Consider the following 20123-nt stretch of genomic DNA (forward strand, 5'->3'; position numbering starts at 1 on the left):
AACAGCTCCCTTTCCTCCCCCACCCCACAATTGTCCCCGCCATCTTAAGACTTTCTGCCAGTACTAAAATAAAAGGTTTTTTTAAAAAAAAAAAAAAAAAATTTTTTAAGCATATTTACATATGCTAGGGTGTAGGATCCCCCCCTTAGCCCCCAACCTCCCTGATCCCCCCCAAAACCGCTCTCTAACCCTCCCCTCTGCCTCATTGGGGGCCATCTTGGGTACTGGCAGCTGTCTGCCAGTACCCAGTTTGCAAAAAAAAGTGCTTTTTTTATTTTTGTTTGGCTTTTTTCTGTAGTGTAGCTTCCCCCCCCACACAGACAAACCCCCACCACCTTGCTGATCTTTTTTTTTTTTTTAAATATTTAGACATTTATACATTTTTTATTAATACATTTTCTGTAGTGTAGCGGTTCCCACCCGCTCCCTCCCCGTGCACGCGCCCGCCCTCCCGTGCGCGCCCCGCTCATCCCCGCCCACGATCCCGCCCCCCCTGCACATAACCAGGGCCATCGATGGCCGCCACCCGCCTCCCGGTCCGGCTCCCACCCACCAACGCAGGGAGCCACCGATCTCCGGTGCAGAGAGGGCCACAGAGTGGCTCTCTCTGCACCGGATGGCTACCAAAGGTTATTGCAGGATGCCTCCATATCGAGGCATCACTGCAATAACCGGAAAGCAGCTGGAAGCGAGCAGGATCGCTTCCAGCTGCTTTCCACACCGAGGACGTGCAGGGTACGTTCTCAGGCATTAACTGCCTTTTTTTTGAGGACGTACCCTGCACGTCCTCGGTCGTTAAGGGGTTAAAAGTATTGCACACCAAATTTCAGAGCTTTAACCCTTAAATTAACGGAACCGGAGCCGTTTTTACATTTAACCCCTATACAGTCCCAGCTATATGCTTTGCTGAGACCCAACCAAGCCCAGAGGGGAATACAATACCAAATGACGCCTTCTATAAGCTTTTTCAGTGATTCTTAGCTCCTGACACATGCATCTGCATGCCTTGCTCTCCAAAAACAACTGCGCATTAATGGCGCGAAAATGAGGCTCTGTCTATAACTAGAAAGGCCCCCATCTGAAAAAGGTGTCCAACACAGTGCCTGCCCTTTTTCTAAACGTTCCCCAAGATTATAATACCAATAATTAGTTAGAATCTGCATAATATGCCTAGTAAAGCAATCGTTTTAGCCCAGAAAAATGTCTACCAGTTTTTAAGCCCTTTTTGAAGCCCTTTATTCTTTTATGTTTAACTAAGAAAATGGCTTACCGGTCCCCATGAGGGGAAATGACAGCCTTCCAGCATTACATGGTCTTGTTAGAAATATGGCTAGTCATACCTTAAGCAGAAAAGTCTGCTAACTGTTTACCCCAACTGAAGTTACTTCATCTCAACAGTCCTGTGTGGAAACAGCAATCGATTTTAGTTACTGTCTGCTAAAATCATCTTCCTCTTACAAACAGAAATCTTCATCCTTTTCTGTTTCAGAGTAAATAGTACATACCAGCACTATTTTAAAATAACAAACACTTGATAGAAGAATAAAACTACATTTAAACACCAAAAAACTCTTAACCATCTCCGTGGAGATGTTGCCTGTGCAACGGCAAAGAGAATGACTGGAGTGGGCGGAGCCTAGGAGGGATCATGTGACCAGCTTTGCTGGGACTCTTTGCCATTTCCTGTTGGGGAAGAGAATATCCCACAAGTAAGGATGACGCCGTGGACCGGACACACCAATGTTGGAGAAAAGACTAATCTGAGAATAATATGTAAATGTATTTTTAAAGTTTCATTAGCTGTTTAAAGGGATACTAACCCCTCATTTTTTCTTTCATGATTCAGATAAAGCATGCAATTTTAAGCAACTTTCTAATTTACTCCTATTATCAATTTTTCTTTGTTCTCATGTTATCTTGATTTGAAAAAGCAGTAATAAAAGGTTAGGAGCCAGCACATTTTTTAGTTCAGCACCTTGGTAGAGCTGCTGATTGGTTTGCTACATTTAGCCACAAATCAGCAAGTGCTACCCATGTGCTGAACAAAAAATGGTCTGGCTCTAAAGCTTACAGTACTGCTTTTTCAAATCAAGATAGCATGAGAACAAAGAAAAACTGATAATAGGAGTAAATTAGAAAGGTGCTTAAAATCTCATGCTCTATCTGAATCATGAAATAAAAAAAATGTGTTTAGTATCCCTTTAAATATCGATAAAATAAGTTTAAAGTTTTATAAAACAATAAGAGCTGCCATGTTGTAACTTAGGTTACCTTCTCTGCAGTGGCCAATTACGGACAGGTATAAATAGGTCACTAGAGTGTGCAGTCAGTGACTGTATGGAATATAACAGTGTTCTGCACTTCCATTTCTAACTCAAAAGCTCACAATGTTAGAATGGAATTACAGAAAAAGGGGACAAAATAAATAATAAAGTATATTGCAGAGTTTTTATATATATATATATATATATATATATACACATACTTTTTATTATTTTATATTTGCATCTCAAAGTGTTTAATGTCCCTTTAAGTCAAGCTGCTAAAGTGATTGCAGTAGCTTCCTGTCCCCTGTGGAGACCTGAGAAATGGAGTAACAAGGAAGAACTTTAAATTATTTTGTGGCTTAATGTAAAAATTTCAAGGCCCTTACTACATCCAAATTATGATATAATCTCTCTTTTTTTTGGAGCTGGACAAGGAGATGGGACTACAATTTCCAGATTGATGTTTTGAGAATAAACCAATTTAACAAGGGAAGTGTAATATTTTCTTAAAACTGCTTTAACCCGACAAAAAATAAAATAAAAAATCAGCTATAGAAAAACCCCAAGATTTAGCAGAAAGCTGAGGTACTCTTCTGCCCAATAGCCAAGAGAAAGAGAAGCTTTAAAAACAACAGTTGTCTATCTAGATTATGCATAGGTTCCAATAGCTAAACCTAAAGAACCCTCAAAACCAAGTTAAGGTTCTACAGCGGGGAAGCAGGCTTGATAACTATTCTTATAGTAATAATATTAAACAGTGAGTGTTCTTTAAAAGAAAAAAAGTGTCCAAATGATAAATTAATCAACACACTGTAACTGTGTACCAATTAAGTATCAAATAAATAAAGGATATAGTCACAAATGCAGGTGTTTTTCACAGAGATCCAGGGGTAACCTCAAAAAAGGAATAAGGAAATATAGTGAAGGTCAGTAGTGTCTACAAGGAAACAACCAGCAGAAACCTTACTCACATTTTTAGGAACTTATAACTGAGCTCTCAGGAAATAAAGAATGTGGGTGGTTAATCAACACAGGAATCAGCGACACCAACCATGTATAGCCACCACCTTCACCAGCTGTAAAAAAAGTGTTGGGAGGGAGGGATAGAAAACAGGACACAAAGAATATGGCAATCCCCAGATCTTCCAGCACCTTCATATGGCATGTCAGTCCCTCACCACTAAATGCAATGTTCCTCACACACAGCACACACACTTCCCATATCCTGCAGGGAGTTAACCCAAGATGATGATGCAGACTCACACTGGCATTATGTATTTTTCAACACCTTGCTCCAAAGCTTTAATATCTGGATGAGCTAGGGGATGTGGATATGGGATTAATTAAACCAAATAAAGAAAATTAAAAAAGCATTTAACTAAAACTAAAAATACATACAAAAAATAGCACTTGGAATAAAAGGGAAATTAAACTGCTGAACACAACTACAAAAGTATAGTAACTTGGCATTATGTTATTGCATTTGATCATGTTCATGTTCAGTTTTAATAGCTTAAAGGGACACTGAACCCAAATTGTTTCATTCATGATTCAGATAGAGCATGCAATTTTAAGCAACTTTCTAATTTACTTCTATTATCAATTTTTCTTCGTTCTCTTGCTATCTTTATTTGAAAAAGGCATCTAAGCTATTTTTTTGGTTCAGCACCATGGAAAGCACTTGTTTATTGGTAGGTGAATTTACCCACCAATCAGCAAGAACAACACAGGTATCTAAGCTAAGGATAACAAAAGATATAAGGAGGGTGGTGCATATAAAACATACACCACACTCCTAAGGGGCGCTAACAATAAGCAGCAAACAGTAAGCAGATATATACAGATAATTAAGAGAATATACAATAAACCTAGCACACTTATATCAGATTATTAGAGATGATATGCTCACAAGTGGACCCAGATGATATTAGTATAATCAAAGAATAATCCAAAAGAAAGAAGGCAGCTCTCTGTCATAGGACGGTCATCCTGGTGTGGCGTGATCTATAAGAGAAAGAAGCACAGAGGCGCCAACATGGCCTAGTAACGTCACGGCAGTCAGATACAAAACATCAGCAGGATAGGAAATATACTCACAAGCGTAGCGCACCCAAATGGTGCTATTGTGGCAGCCTGGAACATCAAACAGTGGTCCAGCTCACTGGTGTCTCCAGCCAGATAGAGATGATCCTTGGCGAGGGCCTATCCTATGATGCAGGAAACAAAGCACCACCAGGTGCAATATCAGCAGTACTGGGACCTCTCAGCCGCCCAGTGGACTGTGGAATCCAATTTGCAGGATGCAGAAAATCACCACTTTGGAAGATAGAACTAGCACACACACTCTGCGCCCAAACAGGAGCAGAATAATTGTGATAAAGCAAGTGTATATTTAAAAACTTTTATTTTAAAAACAGCAACATGTTTCTCAGCCACCACAGGCTGTTTCCTCAGGCTGGACCACTGTTTGATGTTCCAGGCTGCCACAATAGCACCATTTGGGTGCGCTACGCTTGTGAGTATATTTCCTATCCTGCTGATGTTTTGTATCTGACTGCCGTGACGTTACTAGGCCATGTTGGCGCCTCTGTGCTTCTTTCTCTTATCTAAGCTAAGGAGCCAGCAAGTGTTTGGTTCAGAACCATGGATAGCACTTGTTTATTGGTGCTGTCCAATCAGCAAGGACAACCCAGGTTGTTCACCAAAAATGGGCCGGCATCTAAACTTACATTCTTGCTTTTCTAATAAACATACCAAGAGAATGAAGAAAATTTGATAATAGGAGTAAATTAGAAAGTTGCTTAAAATTGCATGCTCTATCTGAATCACGAAAGAAAATTTTTGGGTTCAGTGTCCCTTTAAAGGTGCCAGGTAGCTGAAGCTTCGCCTCTTCTTATTTTTAGGCGCCATCTTGGAGCTTAGGTATTGTCACAGCCTGTGACAGAAGTACACACTCACAGATCAGTGATATTACCTGTTTTATGACATCTGTTTCAGGGTTAGTGTGCATGATACACCATGTGGCTTTACATTTTTTAATCTTTTACAGTTACACAAAATATATTTAAAAAATCAATCAGGGATGACGCACAACTAACTTGAAGGAAATCATACATCTGTCAAAAAGTTGATAACATAATTGATATATAAATGCACACTACTTCTGTCACAGTATGTGAGAATACCTGTTCTCCAAGAAGGAAACCCCCAGTACAAAGAGGTGGAGTTTCACCATCAAACAACATTTTAGGGGTTAAAATATCAACACAGCTTTAAAGATAGCAACAGGAAGAAAAGCAATAGTATAGTGAGTAGTACTTATTCCAGAGTAGTTATGCCCTGCAGTTTAATGTCTCTTTAATTGTATGTCAATATGATGTTTTTTAACCTAGAACATGGTTTTTCAATTCCAGTCCTAACCTCTCAGGTTAGGTCAGATTTTAAAGTATTAGAAAATTCTAGCATTTGTGAAACCCTAGGATTTACCAGTGGAACAAATAAAGGGGACTTTCAGTCATGAAGTTCAAAATACTTCATGCTAAAAGTTCCTTTATTTGTCTGAAGCGTTCAACACACTGAGAGCCTAAGCAAGCCCATGGCGGAATGCTATTTTGCTCTGAGGTGATTTTAGCCAATAGCGTGCTAGCTATCCGGCATTATGACAGCTGGCCCATACGGCTATTGGCTAAGAGGTGCAAATGTCACCTCATAGCAAAATAGCATTCTGTCGTGGGCGGCCTGAGGAGCTCAGTGCTGGGAACGCTTCAGACAGATAAACGGACTTTCAGCATGTGGTATTTTATACTTCATGACTGACAATCCCCTTTATTTGTTCTACTGGTGAATCCTAACTTTTCACAAACGCTAGGATTTACTATTGCTTTAAGGATTACTTTGGGTGAGAGCAGGTTTATACCCATAGTTAGTAATTAGCTGATCGCCTGTGCTCTTGTTCAGAAATCCTGGAAATCTGGCCTTTTAGGGAAACCATGGTGATTGGAACTGAACCCTGACCTATTAAACCATCAGGACATTACTCAGTGGCGTCACTAGGGGGGGGCGGGGGGGGGCGGGCCGCACCCGGGTGACACCCACCAGGGGGTGACACCAAAAAAAAAAAAAAAAAAAAATTTTTTTTTTTTTTTTTTTTTTTAAATTTTATTGAAATTCAAGGAAATACAATGTTGATATGCATGGATTTTTTTTTATTAGAGGGGCTGGCATTTGGGAACATTGGTGGGACTGGGGAAGTTGTAGACACACAATTTTTTTGCCCCTTGAGCCAGTGCTGCAATTTCAACAAATAGTTTTCCCGGCTGCTTTTGCTTGTTTGTACTTTGCTTCTCCCCTGCCCAATTTCGCTATGAATGTTGTGGACATGCCGTGGGGCTTGCAAAGTTGCGCTGCTAGCCTAAACCTGCCTGCCTATCTGTGCTCACTGCTCAGTGACATGTGGAGCAGTGGAGTCACTCACTGCTGTGCTGTCTCTCTAAACGGGAACTGGCAAATCATGAGGGGATGCCTGGCACCTGACCGCATAACTGTCTGACACTGTCTTTAAAGTGAAGGAGCCACGTATGATGCCCACCAGACCATTACGGTTATGGTACACTAAGTGCACACTGAACAGGTAGGAGGGCGGGCGGGGGTCTGGGGGTGGGCAGAGTGCAGAGGTGATTGGCCATAAGAAGTGGTAGGCACGCGGCCCGGGGCTGTGTACTGACAGACTTGGAACAGAGTCAGAGAGCAGAATTTTCATAGTTTGCACCTAAAACTTTTCTTTAGTAATTTATTTTTAGAGTCCTCTGTTTATTTTTCATTTGATGCTCTGCTGAGCCAGGGAGCAGCTCTAGGCATGAGCTTTATAATTAATGCAGTGCAGTTTACATATTTTGTATGTGTGTGTCTGAGTTTTTGTGTGTGTGTGTCTCAGTGTTTTTGTGTGTGTGTCTGAGTGTGTTTCCGAGTGTTTGTGTGTGCATCTGAGTATGTTTTAAGTGTGTCTGAGTGTTTGTATGTGTGTTTGCCTGTGTTTTTGTGTGTGTCTGCTTTCTGGGGGGGGGGGGGGGGGGGTGACACCATAACTTACCGCACCGGGTGACACCAACCCTAGTGACGCCACTGACATTACTAGATTATCCAACAACAGTATTAATATATCTAATCTAACAACATAGGTATTTGCTTTTTTTTTTACTTCAAACAACTCAAACTATAAACAGAATCTGCACAAGAAGTTGCAACTTATAACGATGCATGTTTCACTCAGTTAATGAACAAAAAGCTTTTCTACCGACTTAAGCGATCAATAGAAAAAAAAATACCTTTAAGAGAGATTCTCTATAAAAAGTCTACAATAGTTATTTTTTTCCAGAAGACTGTAAACTGTAGGTATTTTGTTCTCATTGAAGGAGCTTCAAAAGTCTTTCTGAACAATCACATGTAATAAGCAGAAACACTCTGAGAATGTCAAAGTGAGTGCTAATGGGAAAAGAATCACTTTGAGAATCTTGGTAAATTGAGTGTAATATACAATGTCTGTTAGGAACCTAAGCTTTTACACCAATTCACATGGTTCAAAAAGTCATTTGATGGCACTCTGGTTCTTTTTCTTGGTAAAACTCCATGGATACAGACATTTCAGGTAGAATGTTGTAGCACAAGGTATTACTAATCCTAGATAGAGAAACTCAAAATATTCACTCAAATGATGCTCAGATTTTATTCAATAGAAATAAAAAATCAGAACACTAATCACAAACTTTATTTATAAAACAAACCTTGTGGATCATCTAACAGCAGTTATTCACTTCCTACCTTTAAAGTGGCTTAAAAAAAACATTTCATGAAAATCCCAGAAAAAGAACCTTGTTCGCCAGACTAAACATTATTTTGGTCAAATAAATTTGCAGTACTCACAGTGCAGTTTTATGAAATCTGAACAGGGAATGTGTATGATATTGTCCTTAATGCCTTGTACAATACAGTAAATGGCTTGTGTGATTCAGCTCTTGAATTTTTGCAAAACTGTAGCATACAAAAAAAAATAAAGTACTATCTTGAAACATTCATATCTATCACTTTGATGTCCCTTTAAAATCAGAGGAGATAGACTTGGCAATTAGAAAATCTTTAACGACCATTAAACACTTTAGAATTGAATAATTAACAAGTGTGTAATATGCAATAGCGCTTTTTTTTTTTAAATGAGCAACATATTTCACAAATTTCAAATTGTACTCCTGTATCATGTGACAGCCATCAGCCACTCACAGACCCATTGATCTATACTCTACAAACTCTTGCACATTCTCAGTAGAAGCAAGTGCCTCTGAAAGTCTCCCTACAAAAAGACTGCATAATTTGATATTAGAATTACATTGTAAAGTCTCTTAAAACTGCACTGAATCATGAAAGTTTAACGTTGGCTTTAGTGTCCTTTCAAAAAATAAAATAAAAAATTCCATAGTATGATCAAAAAGCATAATCCTGAAGAGTTCAAATCCATACACACATTAAGCAAAATGCCCATGAACAGACTGGAAAAAAAATAACAACCGAATGCTATAAATCTACAGTAGAATCACAGATAAATAGTCAAATAAAAAAAGTATAACTTATCTAAAAAGTGTTCTGCCAAGGAAGACTAAGACTAATAAGATCCCAATGAGATTCAAACCGCATGAATAAAAGCAAGCAGTAGAGGTGGCTGGAATAAAAGCAGAATCTACAGCATGTTAAACGTTAATAGAAAAAAGAACATTTGCTTTTGGAAAAAGCAGTTGTGTGAGTAAATAAATAACATTCATAGAAACAAATAATGAAACATCTACTGCTATAAGCAGTGCAAGGCCATCCAATAGGAAACTGACTAAAACTCACCACTTTCACCTCCATAGGAAGATTTAGCAATAGAATAATTTTCCTTCAAGACAGTCTGACTCTGACTGATGCAAAACGTGTGTTTGCTTTTTTCTTTGTGTATATAAAACATGCTAAAAGTTTGATTTTGATTTAACTTTTTTTTATCAAAAACAACAATTTTGAACAGCATTTTAACTTGTATTAAAAGTCATCATTTTATTTTAAACATTTTCTACATGCTCCACCCCTATAGCAATCATAATTTCAAAGAAAAATGGTTTAAAAACATTATGGAATGTTGTATTGTATTCCTATGTTAGAGCTATTGAAGCTCTCATGTGTGAGTAGTCATTTGGCACTTTATAAGATCCAAAAGAGCTTAATAGGTGGTATAACAGGGTTACTCTGTACTATTGGAGCCCAGGGACACCCTTAGCATTTGCAGGGCCCTGGGAATTTTTTTTTTGATGGGCCCCACAGCCCATCACTCTTATTCCCCCACCCCTGTATGCCCTGCCCACTGTATAGCCCACCCTGTCCCAAAATTAATAGGTAGATTAGACCATGGCCTCTATTTATCAAGCTGTCAACCGCAAATACGCTGGAATTCCGCAGCATATTTGTGGCAAGCCTGATTTGCCTTAGTTATCAAAGGCTAGAGACCGGCAAAAGTAGAATTTAGTGACGTAACATACGATCCGCCGACACAGATCGATGTTTATATATATATATATAACTCCAGATGTTCCGAACGCAAGTTCAGCACAATCTGACTACTTTTGGAAGTTATCAAGATCCTACCAGGTATGCTCGCCACTTTTTCAGCCCAGTGTACTTAGGAATCAATGGGAGACTGACAGCAGCGCAAGCTCATGTTTGCTGCTGCCCGATATCCCATTGATTTCTATGGAAAAAGTCTACACCTAACACCCTAACATGTACCCCGAGTCTAAACACCCCTAATCTGCCCCCCCTACACCGCCGCCACCTACATTATACTTATTAACCCCTAAACCGCCGCTCCTGGACCCCGCCGCAACTATAATAAATATATTAACCCCTAAACCGCCGCTCCTGGACCCCGCCACCACCTACATTATACCTATTAACCCCTAATCTGCCACCCCATATACCGCCGCCACCTACATAAAGTTATTAACCCCTATCCTGCTGATCCCGTACCCCGCCACAACTAAATAAATAGTTTAACCCCTAAACTGCCGCTCCTGGAGCCCACCGCCACCTACATTATATTTATTAACCCCTAATCTGCCCCCCCCACACCGCCGCCACTATAATAAAGTAATTAACCCCTAAACCTAAGTTTAACCCTAACACCCCCTAACTTAAATATAATTAAAATAAATCTAAATAAATATTACTATTATTAACTAAATGATTCCTTTAAAACTAAATACTTACCTATAAAATAAACCCTAAGATAGCTACAATATAACTAATAGTTACATTGTAGCTATTTTAGGATTTATTTCTATTTTACAGGCAAGTTTGTATTTATTTTAACTAGGTACAATAGTTATTAAATAGTTATTAACTATTTAATAACTACCTAGCTAAAATAAATACAAAATTACTTGTAAAATAAAACCTAACCTAAGTTACAATTACACCTAACACTACACTATCATTAAAATAATTACATAAATTAACTACAATTAAATAAAATTAACTAAAGTACAACAAAAAACAAACACTAAATTACAGAAAATAAAAAAAAATTACAAGAATTTTAAACTAATTACACCTAATCTAATCGCCCTAATAAAATAAAAAAGCCCCCCAAAATAAAAAAAAGCCCTACCCTACACTAAATTACAAATAGCCCTTAAAAGGGCCTTTTGCGGGGCATTGCCCCAAAGTAATCAGCTCTTTTACCTGTAAAAAAAGAAATACAACCCCCCCAACATTAAAACCCACCACCTACACACCCAACCCTACTCTAAAACCCACCCAAACTCCCCTTAAAAAAACCTAACACTAACCCCCTGAAGATCACCCTACCTTGTGCCGTCTTCACCCAGCCGGGCACAAGTGGACCTCCAGAACGGCAGAAGTCTTCAGCCTATCCGAGCAGAAGAGGACATCCAGACCGGCAGAAGTCTTCATCCAGGCGGCATCTTCTATCTTCTTCCATCCGGAGCGGAATAGAATGCGAGCTCAATCCTATTGGCTGATTGGATCAGCCAATAGGATTGAACTTCAATCCAATTGGCTGATTACATCAGCCAATATGATTTTTCCTACCTTAATTCCGATTGGCTGATAGAATCCTATCAGCCAATCGGAATTCAAGGAACGCCATCATGGATGACGTCATTTAAAGGAACCTTCATTCAGTGTTCGGATGTCGATGGAAGAGGATGCTCCTCGTCGGATGGATTGAAGATGGACCCGCTCCGCTCCAGATGGATGAAGATAGAAGATGCCTTAGGTTTAGGGGTTAATTACTTATTATAATGGCAGCGGTGTGGGGGGGGCAGGATAGGGGTTAATATGTATAATGTAGGTGGTGGTGGGCTCCGGGAGCGGCGGTTTAGGGGTTAAACAATTTATTTAGTTGCGGCGGGGTCCGGAATCCGCAGGATAGGGGTTAATAACTTTATGTAGGTTGCGGCGGTATAGGGGGCAGCAGATTAGGGGTTAATAGGTATAATGTAGGTGGCGGCAGGGTCCGGGAGCGGAGGTTTAGGGGTTAATATATTTATTATAGTTGCGGTGGGGTCCGGGAGTGGCGGTTTAGGGGTTAATATATTTATTATAGTTGCGGGGGGCTCCGTGAGCGGCGGTATAGGGGGTAAAACAGTATAGTATAGTGTGGGTGCTTAGTGACAGGCTAGCAAGAAAGCTGCAAATGAGCCAATGAGCAGCGAGATTGATGACTGTCAGTTAACAACAGTCCGCTGCTCATCGCACCGTACTTGGTGCGCTGCTTTTTGACAGCTTTCTTGATAAATTTGGCGAACGTATTCAGGTCCGCGGCGGCGATGTTAGGCGAGCTTAGACGAGTGTATTGGTGCCGGCGAATGCTAGAAAGTAGACAGCTTGATAAATAGAGGCCATAATCTTTGTTTTATTTACTTTTTCTCATAAATTGATTTTGCTATTACACCCTGTTCCAATGATATCTTTCTCATTTACCTAAATAATTGATGTAAACAACAGTCAGCATAATTCTCATGTTATCAACTATTAAGAGTACAATTCAAATTTATTGAAAAAACCTCCTAATGATAACAATATTTTTTTTTTCAAAATAAAAAACTTACAATGCACTGTTCCAAATTATTATGCACTGTAAGTTTCAAAACACTTTATAGGTTGTAAAGAACTGAAAATTGTCATTTGTTGTGTTTGTAGCATATTTACTGAAATCAAAAGCTATTTCAATCAAACTTTGAACAACATTTTAGCTTTTTAAACATTTTAACAGGTCACGTTACATTTTAACATAGGACCCCTTATTTGATAGAAGCTTCACAAGTCTTGCATCCATTGAACTTGTGAGTTTTTGGACAGTTTCTGCTTGAATTTGTTTGCAAGATGTCAGAATAGCCTCCCAGAGCTGCTGTTTGGATGTAAACTGCCTCCCACCCTCATAGATCTTTTGCTTGAGGATGCTCCAAAGGTTCTCAATAGGATTGAGGTCAGGGGAGGATGGAGGCCACACAATGACTTTCTCTCCTTTTATCCCCATAGCAGCCATTGATGCAGAGGTATTATTTGCAGCATGAGATGGTGCATTGTCATGCATGAAGATGATTTTATTACGGAAAGCATAGTTCTTCCTTCTTTATCAGTGAAGGAAGTGGTCAGTTAGGAACTCCACATACTTTGCAGAGGTCATCCTTACACCTTTGGGGACACTAAAGGGGCCGACCAGCTCTTTTCCCATGATTCCGGCCCAAAACATGACTCCACCACCGCCTTGCTGACGTTGCAGCCTTGTTGGAACAGGGTGGCCGTCCACCAACCATCCGCTACTCCATCCATCTGGACCATCCAGGGTTGCACGCCACTCATCAGTGAACAGGACTGTTTGACAATTAGTCTTCATGTATTTTTCTGCCCAATGCAGCCGTTTCTGCTTGTGAGCATTGGTTAGCGGTGGCCGAATGGAAGGTTTATGCACAGTTGCAAGACTCTGGAGGACTCTACACATTGATGTCCGTGGGACTCCAGAGGCACCAGCAGCTTCAAATATCTGTTTGCTGCTATGTAATGGGATTTTAGCAGCAGCTCTCTTGGTCCGATGCATGGATCTGGCAGAAATCTTCCTCAATGTGCCTTTATTTGCACGAACCTGTCTGTGCTCTGAATCGGCCACAAATCTCTTAATAGTGCAATGATCACGCTTAACTTTTCGTGAAATATCTAATGTTTTCATATCTCGTCCAAGGCATTGAACTATTTCACAATTTTCGGCAGCAGAGAGGTCCTTTTTCTTCCCCATATTGCTTGAAAATGGTGCTCTGCTTAATAATGTGGAACACCCTCCTTTAGTAGATTTTCCTTTAATTGGACTCACCTGGATATCTAATTATCACAGGTGTCCAAGATTGTTTTCAGTGATCAAAAGAGCCCTGAGACACAATGCCATCCATGAGTTAAACTGAAAAAAAATATTTAATCTTTGTGACACTGAAATAGAATTTGCATAATAATTTGGAACAGGGTGTAATTTGTGTGAAAGGTGTTTTTTCACATTTTGTTAAACATGAATTTGTTTACCTTTCTGTAGCTGAAATAAACTTTCTATATCCCCCTGCTGCATGTCCATTTGTGCACCAACTATGCAGTAGTGAGCTGGAATGTCAAACTCAGTCAAGAGTCTTAAAAAGTATTCAAACTCAGACCCCTGAGTTAGACTAAGAACCTTTATTTGTGGGGCACACTCTCTCTGCAAGTCCCCAGGGAGAAAAGGAGTGTAACATGTCCCCTGTACCCCCGTGTCACTGACAACTGGGACCATACTTGGGAAAAACACCTACCAACTGGAGGAGGCTTAGACCTTCCCACAGACACCAGTGGCTTGAAGTATCTAACCTTATTCCTCTCTTTCTGGAACTATTCATTGAGGAATGGAATGATCTTCTGAACACCTCTAACCTTGCCATCTCCTTGATGAGGCAAAGAACTACTGGGAGAGAGAGGGGGTTACTTAAAGCTGTGGTGTGGGTGTATTTGCCTGCTCCTAGTGGTCAGGTGAAGTATTTCTTAAGAGTAAGGTTGTGGACTCTCACAATCATTAGAAAGAAAATGCCACCAAAAAAAATATATATATATATATATGTCACATGGAAAACCTCCAACTTACTCACTGAAAGTCCTAAAAGTAATAATTCAAAGAACACTTTTCTGTGCACACAAAGAAAATTGCATCCAAGTTACATTTACCAAACATTTAAATGGATAGCTATATAAATTTGTAAAGGCATACATATTAGAGCTGTGTAATCTGATGGCGCTCTACAAATAAACGATAACAATAATAATACATGTGTAAATACTGATACCTACAAAAACATCAAAAGGATCAAAACATTATTTTTCACCTGAGCAAAATAACACTTTTGTTGGAGATGGGCTCTAAATCAGCCTTCTTTACACCAAAGGGGTATAAACTGAAGTGTGTCATGGAAAAATGGGAAACATTTATAACTAAAAAGTATTTTGTTTAAAAAGAAGACAAAAATAGGGACTTTACAACAACATTCGTGGCTCAAACCCTTTATTTAAAGCTAATGAGCATGTACCTCAAAACAGCTTCACACAGATATTACACCAATACAAAATTTCTAGCAAAATGTTCATATAGAACAATATGAATATCCCTCAAAAGACCGGTTCTTGAAAAGTTATTAATTGCATCCAGAAAATCCTTCACATAACCATAGCAAAGATTTTCACAGTTGGACCAATATAGTTAAAGCTCCATTTATGCTTGTGCTGAGCATGCTCATTTTTCAGTGTGAACACGCCCTGAGGTATGAGATTACTATCAGCATTTGTATTTCTTATCTGGCTGTAGCAGTACTAACTATAATGGTCTAGCTACATTGAACGCTGTGCTGAAATCTTTACTAAGGTTAAATAAAGGACTTTCTGGATGCATGATTTGCAACTGATAACTTTTCAAGAACCGGTCTTTTGAGGGGTATTCACATTGTTCAATATGGACATTTTGTTAGAAATGTTGTATTGGTGTAATAAATATCTGTGCAAAGATTGTTTGAGGTATATACTCATTAGCTTTAAATAAGGGGTTTGAGGCATGAATACTGTTGTAAAGTCCCTTTTTTATTTATTTTTTTATACTTTATGCTTTGTCTATAGACTTTAACACTGGAATTTACAAAATACAAGTCTACCAATATGTCCTGTGCACAAATAACCTAAAAAAACATTTATACCTACCCGAGTGATTAGGAGACATCTACTCACCTGTACTTCTTCACAAGCATTAGAGAAATGTATGTTAGATCATATGTAGCTTACTCGTAGTGACTAGGCATTTATTATTTTACCTTTTCCTTAAAATAGATATCTAGCTTGCTACTGGGTCCCGAGGACAAACTAAAGACTAAACTAAACTAAAGTATAAGGTGGTTCTTCATAAATTAGTATATCAGTTCCTAGTGAATGATCTCCATATAGATTTCCTAAATTTAGTTAGTGTACTGGGCAACTAGCCATGTGGGATGATCTAGATTAATAAAATATACAACAGCAAGTGTGAGTCTATCAGTCCCAAACTATCAGTACTGTCAAATAGTGTGAAGCAAACGTGCCCCGTGCTCAAGGGATACTCTACTCCCCTGTTCCAATACTTTGTATGAGCTTCTAGCCAAAAATAGATCCAAAGATCTTGGCTTACCGTCCTGCGTGCTTTTCGTCCCCTTCAGTTCCGTACTGTTCTCCTGGACTATAATGGCCGTGAGCGGTCCCGCAAACTCCACGGGATACAGACAAGGTCTGTCGTCCAGCTCCTGCCAAACACAGCACCTGTAGCTGCTTCCGTCCACAGCACACTCCGGGTGACGTCAGCATTGGGGGAGGAGTTGGATGAGAGCAATCGGGTTGGATAACGGTCCTCCAAGACGGGAGCAAACACTCTGGATCGAAGATGAATCAAAGAAAGATGAGGTTTGCGCCTCAGTTAAATAAAAGTTAAAATTTATTGATGAATTTTAAAATACAAATAGAAGCTTGCAAAGCACAGTTAGTGGTACCGTGCAGCAATAAGGCGTATGCGTTTCGGCTGGCTATGATTATGGCTTGTCAGCCGAAACGCGTAAGCCTTAGTGCTGCGCTGTACCACTAACTGTGCTTTGCAAGCTTCTGTTTGTATTTTAAAATTCATCAATAAATTTGAACTTTTATTTAACTGAGGAGCAAACCGCATCTTTCTTTGATTCATGATCTAGATTAAAACTTCTTGGAAAAAACAAAGGAGCCCATTTATCAAGCTCCGGACGGAGCTTGAGGGCCTGTGTTTCTTGCGAGCCTGTAGGCTCGCCAGAAACAGCAGTTATGAAGCAGTGGTCTAAAGACCGCTGCTCCATAACCTGTCCGCCTGCTCTGAGCAGGCAGACAGACATCGCTGCAATTCAACCTGATCGAGTACGATCGGGTTGATTGACACCCTCCTGCTGACGGCCGATTGGCTGCGAATCTGCAGGGGACTGTGTTGCACGAGCAGCTCACAAGAGCTGCTGGTGCAATGCTGAATACGGAGAGCGTATTGCTCTCCGCATTCAGCGAGGTCTGGCAAACCTGTTCCGCACAGGATCAGGTCTGCCAGACCTTTGGTAAATATCCCCCAAATACTGTACAGATCACTCAGATAAATATGTAGTTACAGTTATCCAAATAAAAATATATCTCAATTCACCTACGTTTTCACATTAGCTGAATTATAACAAAACTGGGACGTCTCTTTTAAACATAATAACAAAAAAATAGACTCAAGACACGGATGTATAAACAAATTAGCACCCACTTTTTCCACATATTCAAAGACTAGGTATAATTTTCCTCGTCTTCTAAATGCTTCTTTCAGCTCTACTATATTTTCTTGCTTTAAAGTGCGAAGCATTTTAAGTTCACGTAACGTTGTTTCCTTGACTTCTTCATTTTCTAGGAAAAATAAAAAATAAAACACAAATTAATAGAGATGCTATACAAAAACAGAATTTATGCTTACCTGATAAATTACTTTCTCCAACGGTGTGTCCGGTCCACGGCGTCATCCTTACTTGTGGGATATTCTCTTCCCCAACAGGAAATGGCAAAGAGTCCCAGCAAAGCTGGTCACATGATCCCTCCTAGGCTCCGCCCACCCCAGTCATTCGACCGACGGACAGGAGGAAATATATATAGGAGAAACCATATGATACCGTGGTGACTGTAGTTAGAGAAAATAATTCATCAGACCTGATTAAAAAACCAGGGCGGGCCGTGGACCGGACACACCGTTGGAGAAAGTAATTTATCAGGTAAGCATAAATTCTGTTTTCTCCAACATTGGTGTGTCCGGTCCACGGCGTCATCCTTACTTGTGGGAACCAATACCAAAGCTTTAGGACACGGATGAAGGGAGGGAGCAAATCAGGTTACCTAAACGGAAGGCACCACAGCTTGCAAAACCTTTCTCCCAAAAATAGCCTCTGAAGAAGCAAAAGTATCAAATTTGTAAAATTTGGCAAAAGTGTGCAGTGAAGACCAAGTCGCTGCCTTACATATCTGGTCAACAGAAGCCTCGTTCTTGAAGGCCCATGTGGAAGCCACAGCCCTAGTGGAGTGAGCTGTGATTCTTTCAGGAGGCTGCCGTCCGGCAGTCTCATAAGCCAATCGGATAATGCTTTTAAGCCAAAAGGAAAGAGAGGTAGAAGTCGCTTTTTGACCTCTCCTTTTACCAGAATAAACAACAAACAAGGAAGATGTTTGTCTGAAATCTTTAGTAGCCTCTAAATAGAATTTTAGAGCACGGACTACGTCTAAATTGTGTAACAAACGTTCCTTCTTTGAAACTGGATTCGGACACAAAGAAGGTACAACTATCTCCTGGTTAATATTTTTGTTAGAAACAACTTTAGGAAGAAAACCAGGCTTAGTACGCAAAACCACCTTATCTGCATGGAACACCAGATAAGGAGGAGAACACTGCAGAGCAGATAACTCTGAAACTCTTCTAGCAGAAGAAATTGCAACCAAAAACAAAACTTTCCAAGATAGTAACTTAATATCTATGGAATGTAAGGGTTCAAACGGAACCCCTTGAAGAACTGAAAGAACTAGATTTAGACTCCAGGGAGGAGTCAAAGGTCTGTAAACAGGCTTGATCCTAACCAGAGCCTGAACAAATGCTTGAACATCTGGCACAGCTGCCAGTCTTTTGTGTAGTAAGACAGATAAAGCAGAGATCTGTCCCTTTAGGGAACTTGCAGATAATCCTTTCTCCAAACCTTCTTGAAGAAAGGAGAGAATCTTAGGAATTTTTATCTTATTCCATGGGAATCCTTTGGATTCACACCAACAGCTATATTTTTTCCATATTTTATGGTAAATTTTTCTAGTTACAGGTTTTCTGGCCTGAACCAGAGTATCTATCACCGAATCTGAAAACCCACGCTTTGATAGAATCAAGCGTTCAATCTCCAAGCCGTCAGTTGGAGGGAGACCAGATTTGGGTGTTCGAATGGACCTTGAACAAGAAGGTCCTGTCTCAAAGGTAGCTTCCATGGTGGAGCCGATGACATATTCACCAGGTCTGCATACCAAGTCCTGCGTGGCCACGCAGGAGCTATCAAGATCACCGAGGCCCTCTCCTGATTGATCCTGGCTACCAGCCTGGGAATGAGAGGAAACGGTGGGAATACGTAAGCTAGGTTGAAAGTCCAAGGTGCTACTAGTGCATCTACTAGAGTCGCCTTGGGATCCCTGGATCTGGACCCGTAGCAAGGAACCTTGAAGTTCTGACGAGACGCCATCAGATCCATGTCTGGAATGCCCCATAATTGAGTTATATGGGCAAAGATTTCCGGATGGAGTTCCCACTCCCCCGGATGAAATGTCTGACGACTCAGAAAATCCGCTTCCCAATTTTCCACTCCTGGGATGTGGATCGCAGACAAGTGGCAGGAGTGATCCTCCGCCCATTGAATTATTTTGGTCACTTCTTTCATCGCCAGGGAACTCTTTGTTCCCCCTTGATGATTGATATAAGCAACAGTCGTCATGTTGTCTGATTGGAACCTTATGAATTTGGCCTTTGCTAGTTGAGGCCAAGCTCTGAGAGCATTGAATATCGCTCTCAGTTCCAGAATGTTTATCGGGAGAAGAGACTCTTCCCGAGACCATAGACCCTGAGCTTTCAGGGATTCCCAGACCGCACCCCAGCCCACTAGACTGGCGTCGGTCGTAACAATGACCCACTCTGGCCTGCGGAAGCTCATTCCCTGGGACAGATGGTCCAGGGTCAGCCACCAACGGAGTGAATCTCTGGTCTTTTGATCTACTTGAATCATTGGAGACAAGTCTGTATAATCCCCATTCCACTGTTTGAGCATGCACAGTTGTAATGGTCTTAGATGAATTCGTGCAAAAGGAACTATGTCCATTGTTGCAACCATCAATCCTATTACTTCCATGCACTGCGCTATGGAAGGACGAGGAACAGAATGAAGCACTTGACAAGAGCTTAGAAGTTTTGATTTTCTGACCTCTGTCAGAAAAATCCTCATTTCTAAGGAATCTATTATTGTTCCCAAGAAGGGAACTCTTGTTGACGGGGACAGAGAACTCTTTTCTTTGTTCACCTTCCATCCGTGAGATGTGAGAAAGGCTAGAACGATGTCCATATGAGCCTTTGCCTTTGACAGGGACGACGCTTGTATTAGAATGTCGTCCAAGTAAGGTACTACTGCAATGCCCCTTGGTCTTAGAACCGCTAGAAGGGACCCTAGCACCTTT

General features: G+C 40.4%; 1 protein-coding gene across 11 annotated transcripts in view; it reads right to left on the minus strand.

The window, feature by feature from the left end:
• Nucleotides 1-20123, minus strand: part of CDKL5 (cyclin dependent kinase like 5) — a 1071204-nt gene that overhangs the window by 324610 nt on the left and 726471 nt on the right. For all 11 annotated transcript variants that reach the window (XM_053706416.1, XM_053706410.1, XM_053706408.1 and 8 more), the window contains one exon: nt 17152-17288. In XM_053706416.1, the coding sequence (XP_053562391.1) occupies nt 17152-17288 (137 nt within the window). The remainder of the gene's footprint in view (nt 1-17151; nt 17289-20123) is intronic.

This window comes from Bombina bombina, chromosome 3 (genome assembly GCF_027579735.1).
Source record: "Bombina bombina isolate aBomBom1 chromosome 3, aBomBom1.pri, whole genome shotgun sequence".
In the NCBI taxonomy this organism is placed as follows: Eukaryota; Metazoa; Chordata; class Amphibia; order Anura; family Bombinatoridae; genus Bombina; species Bombina bombina.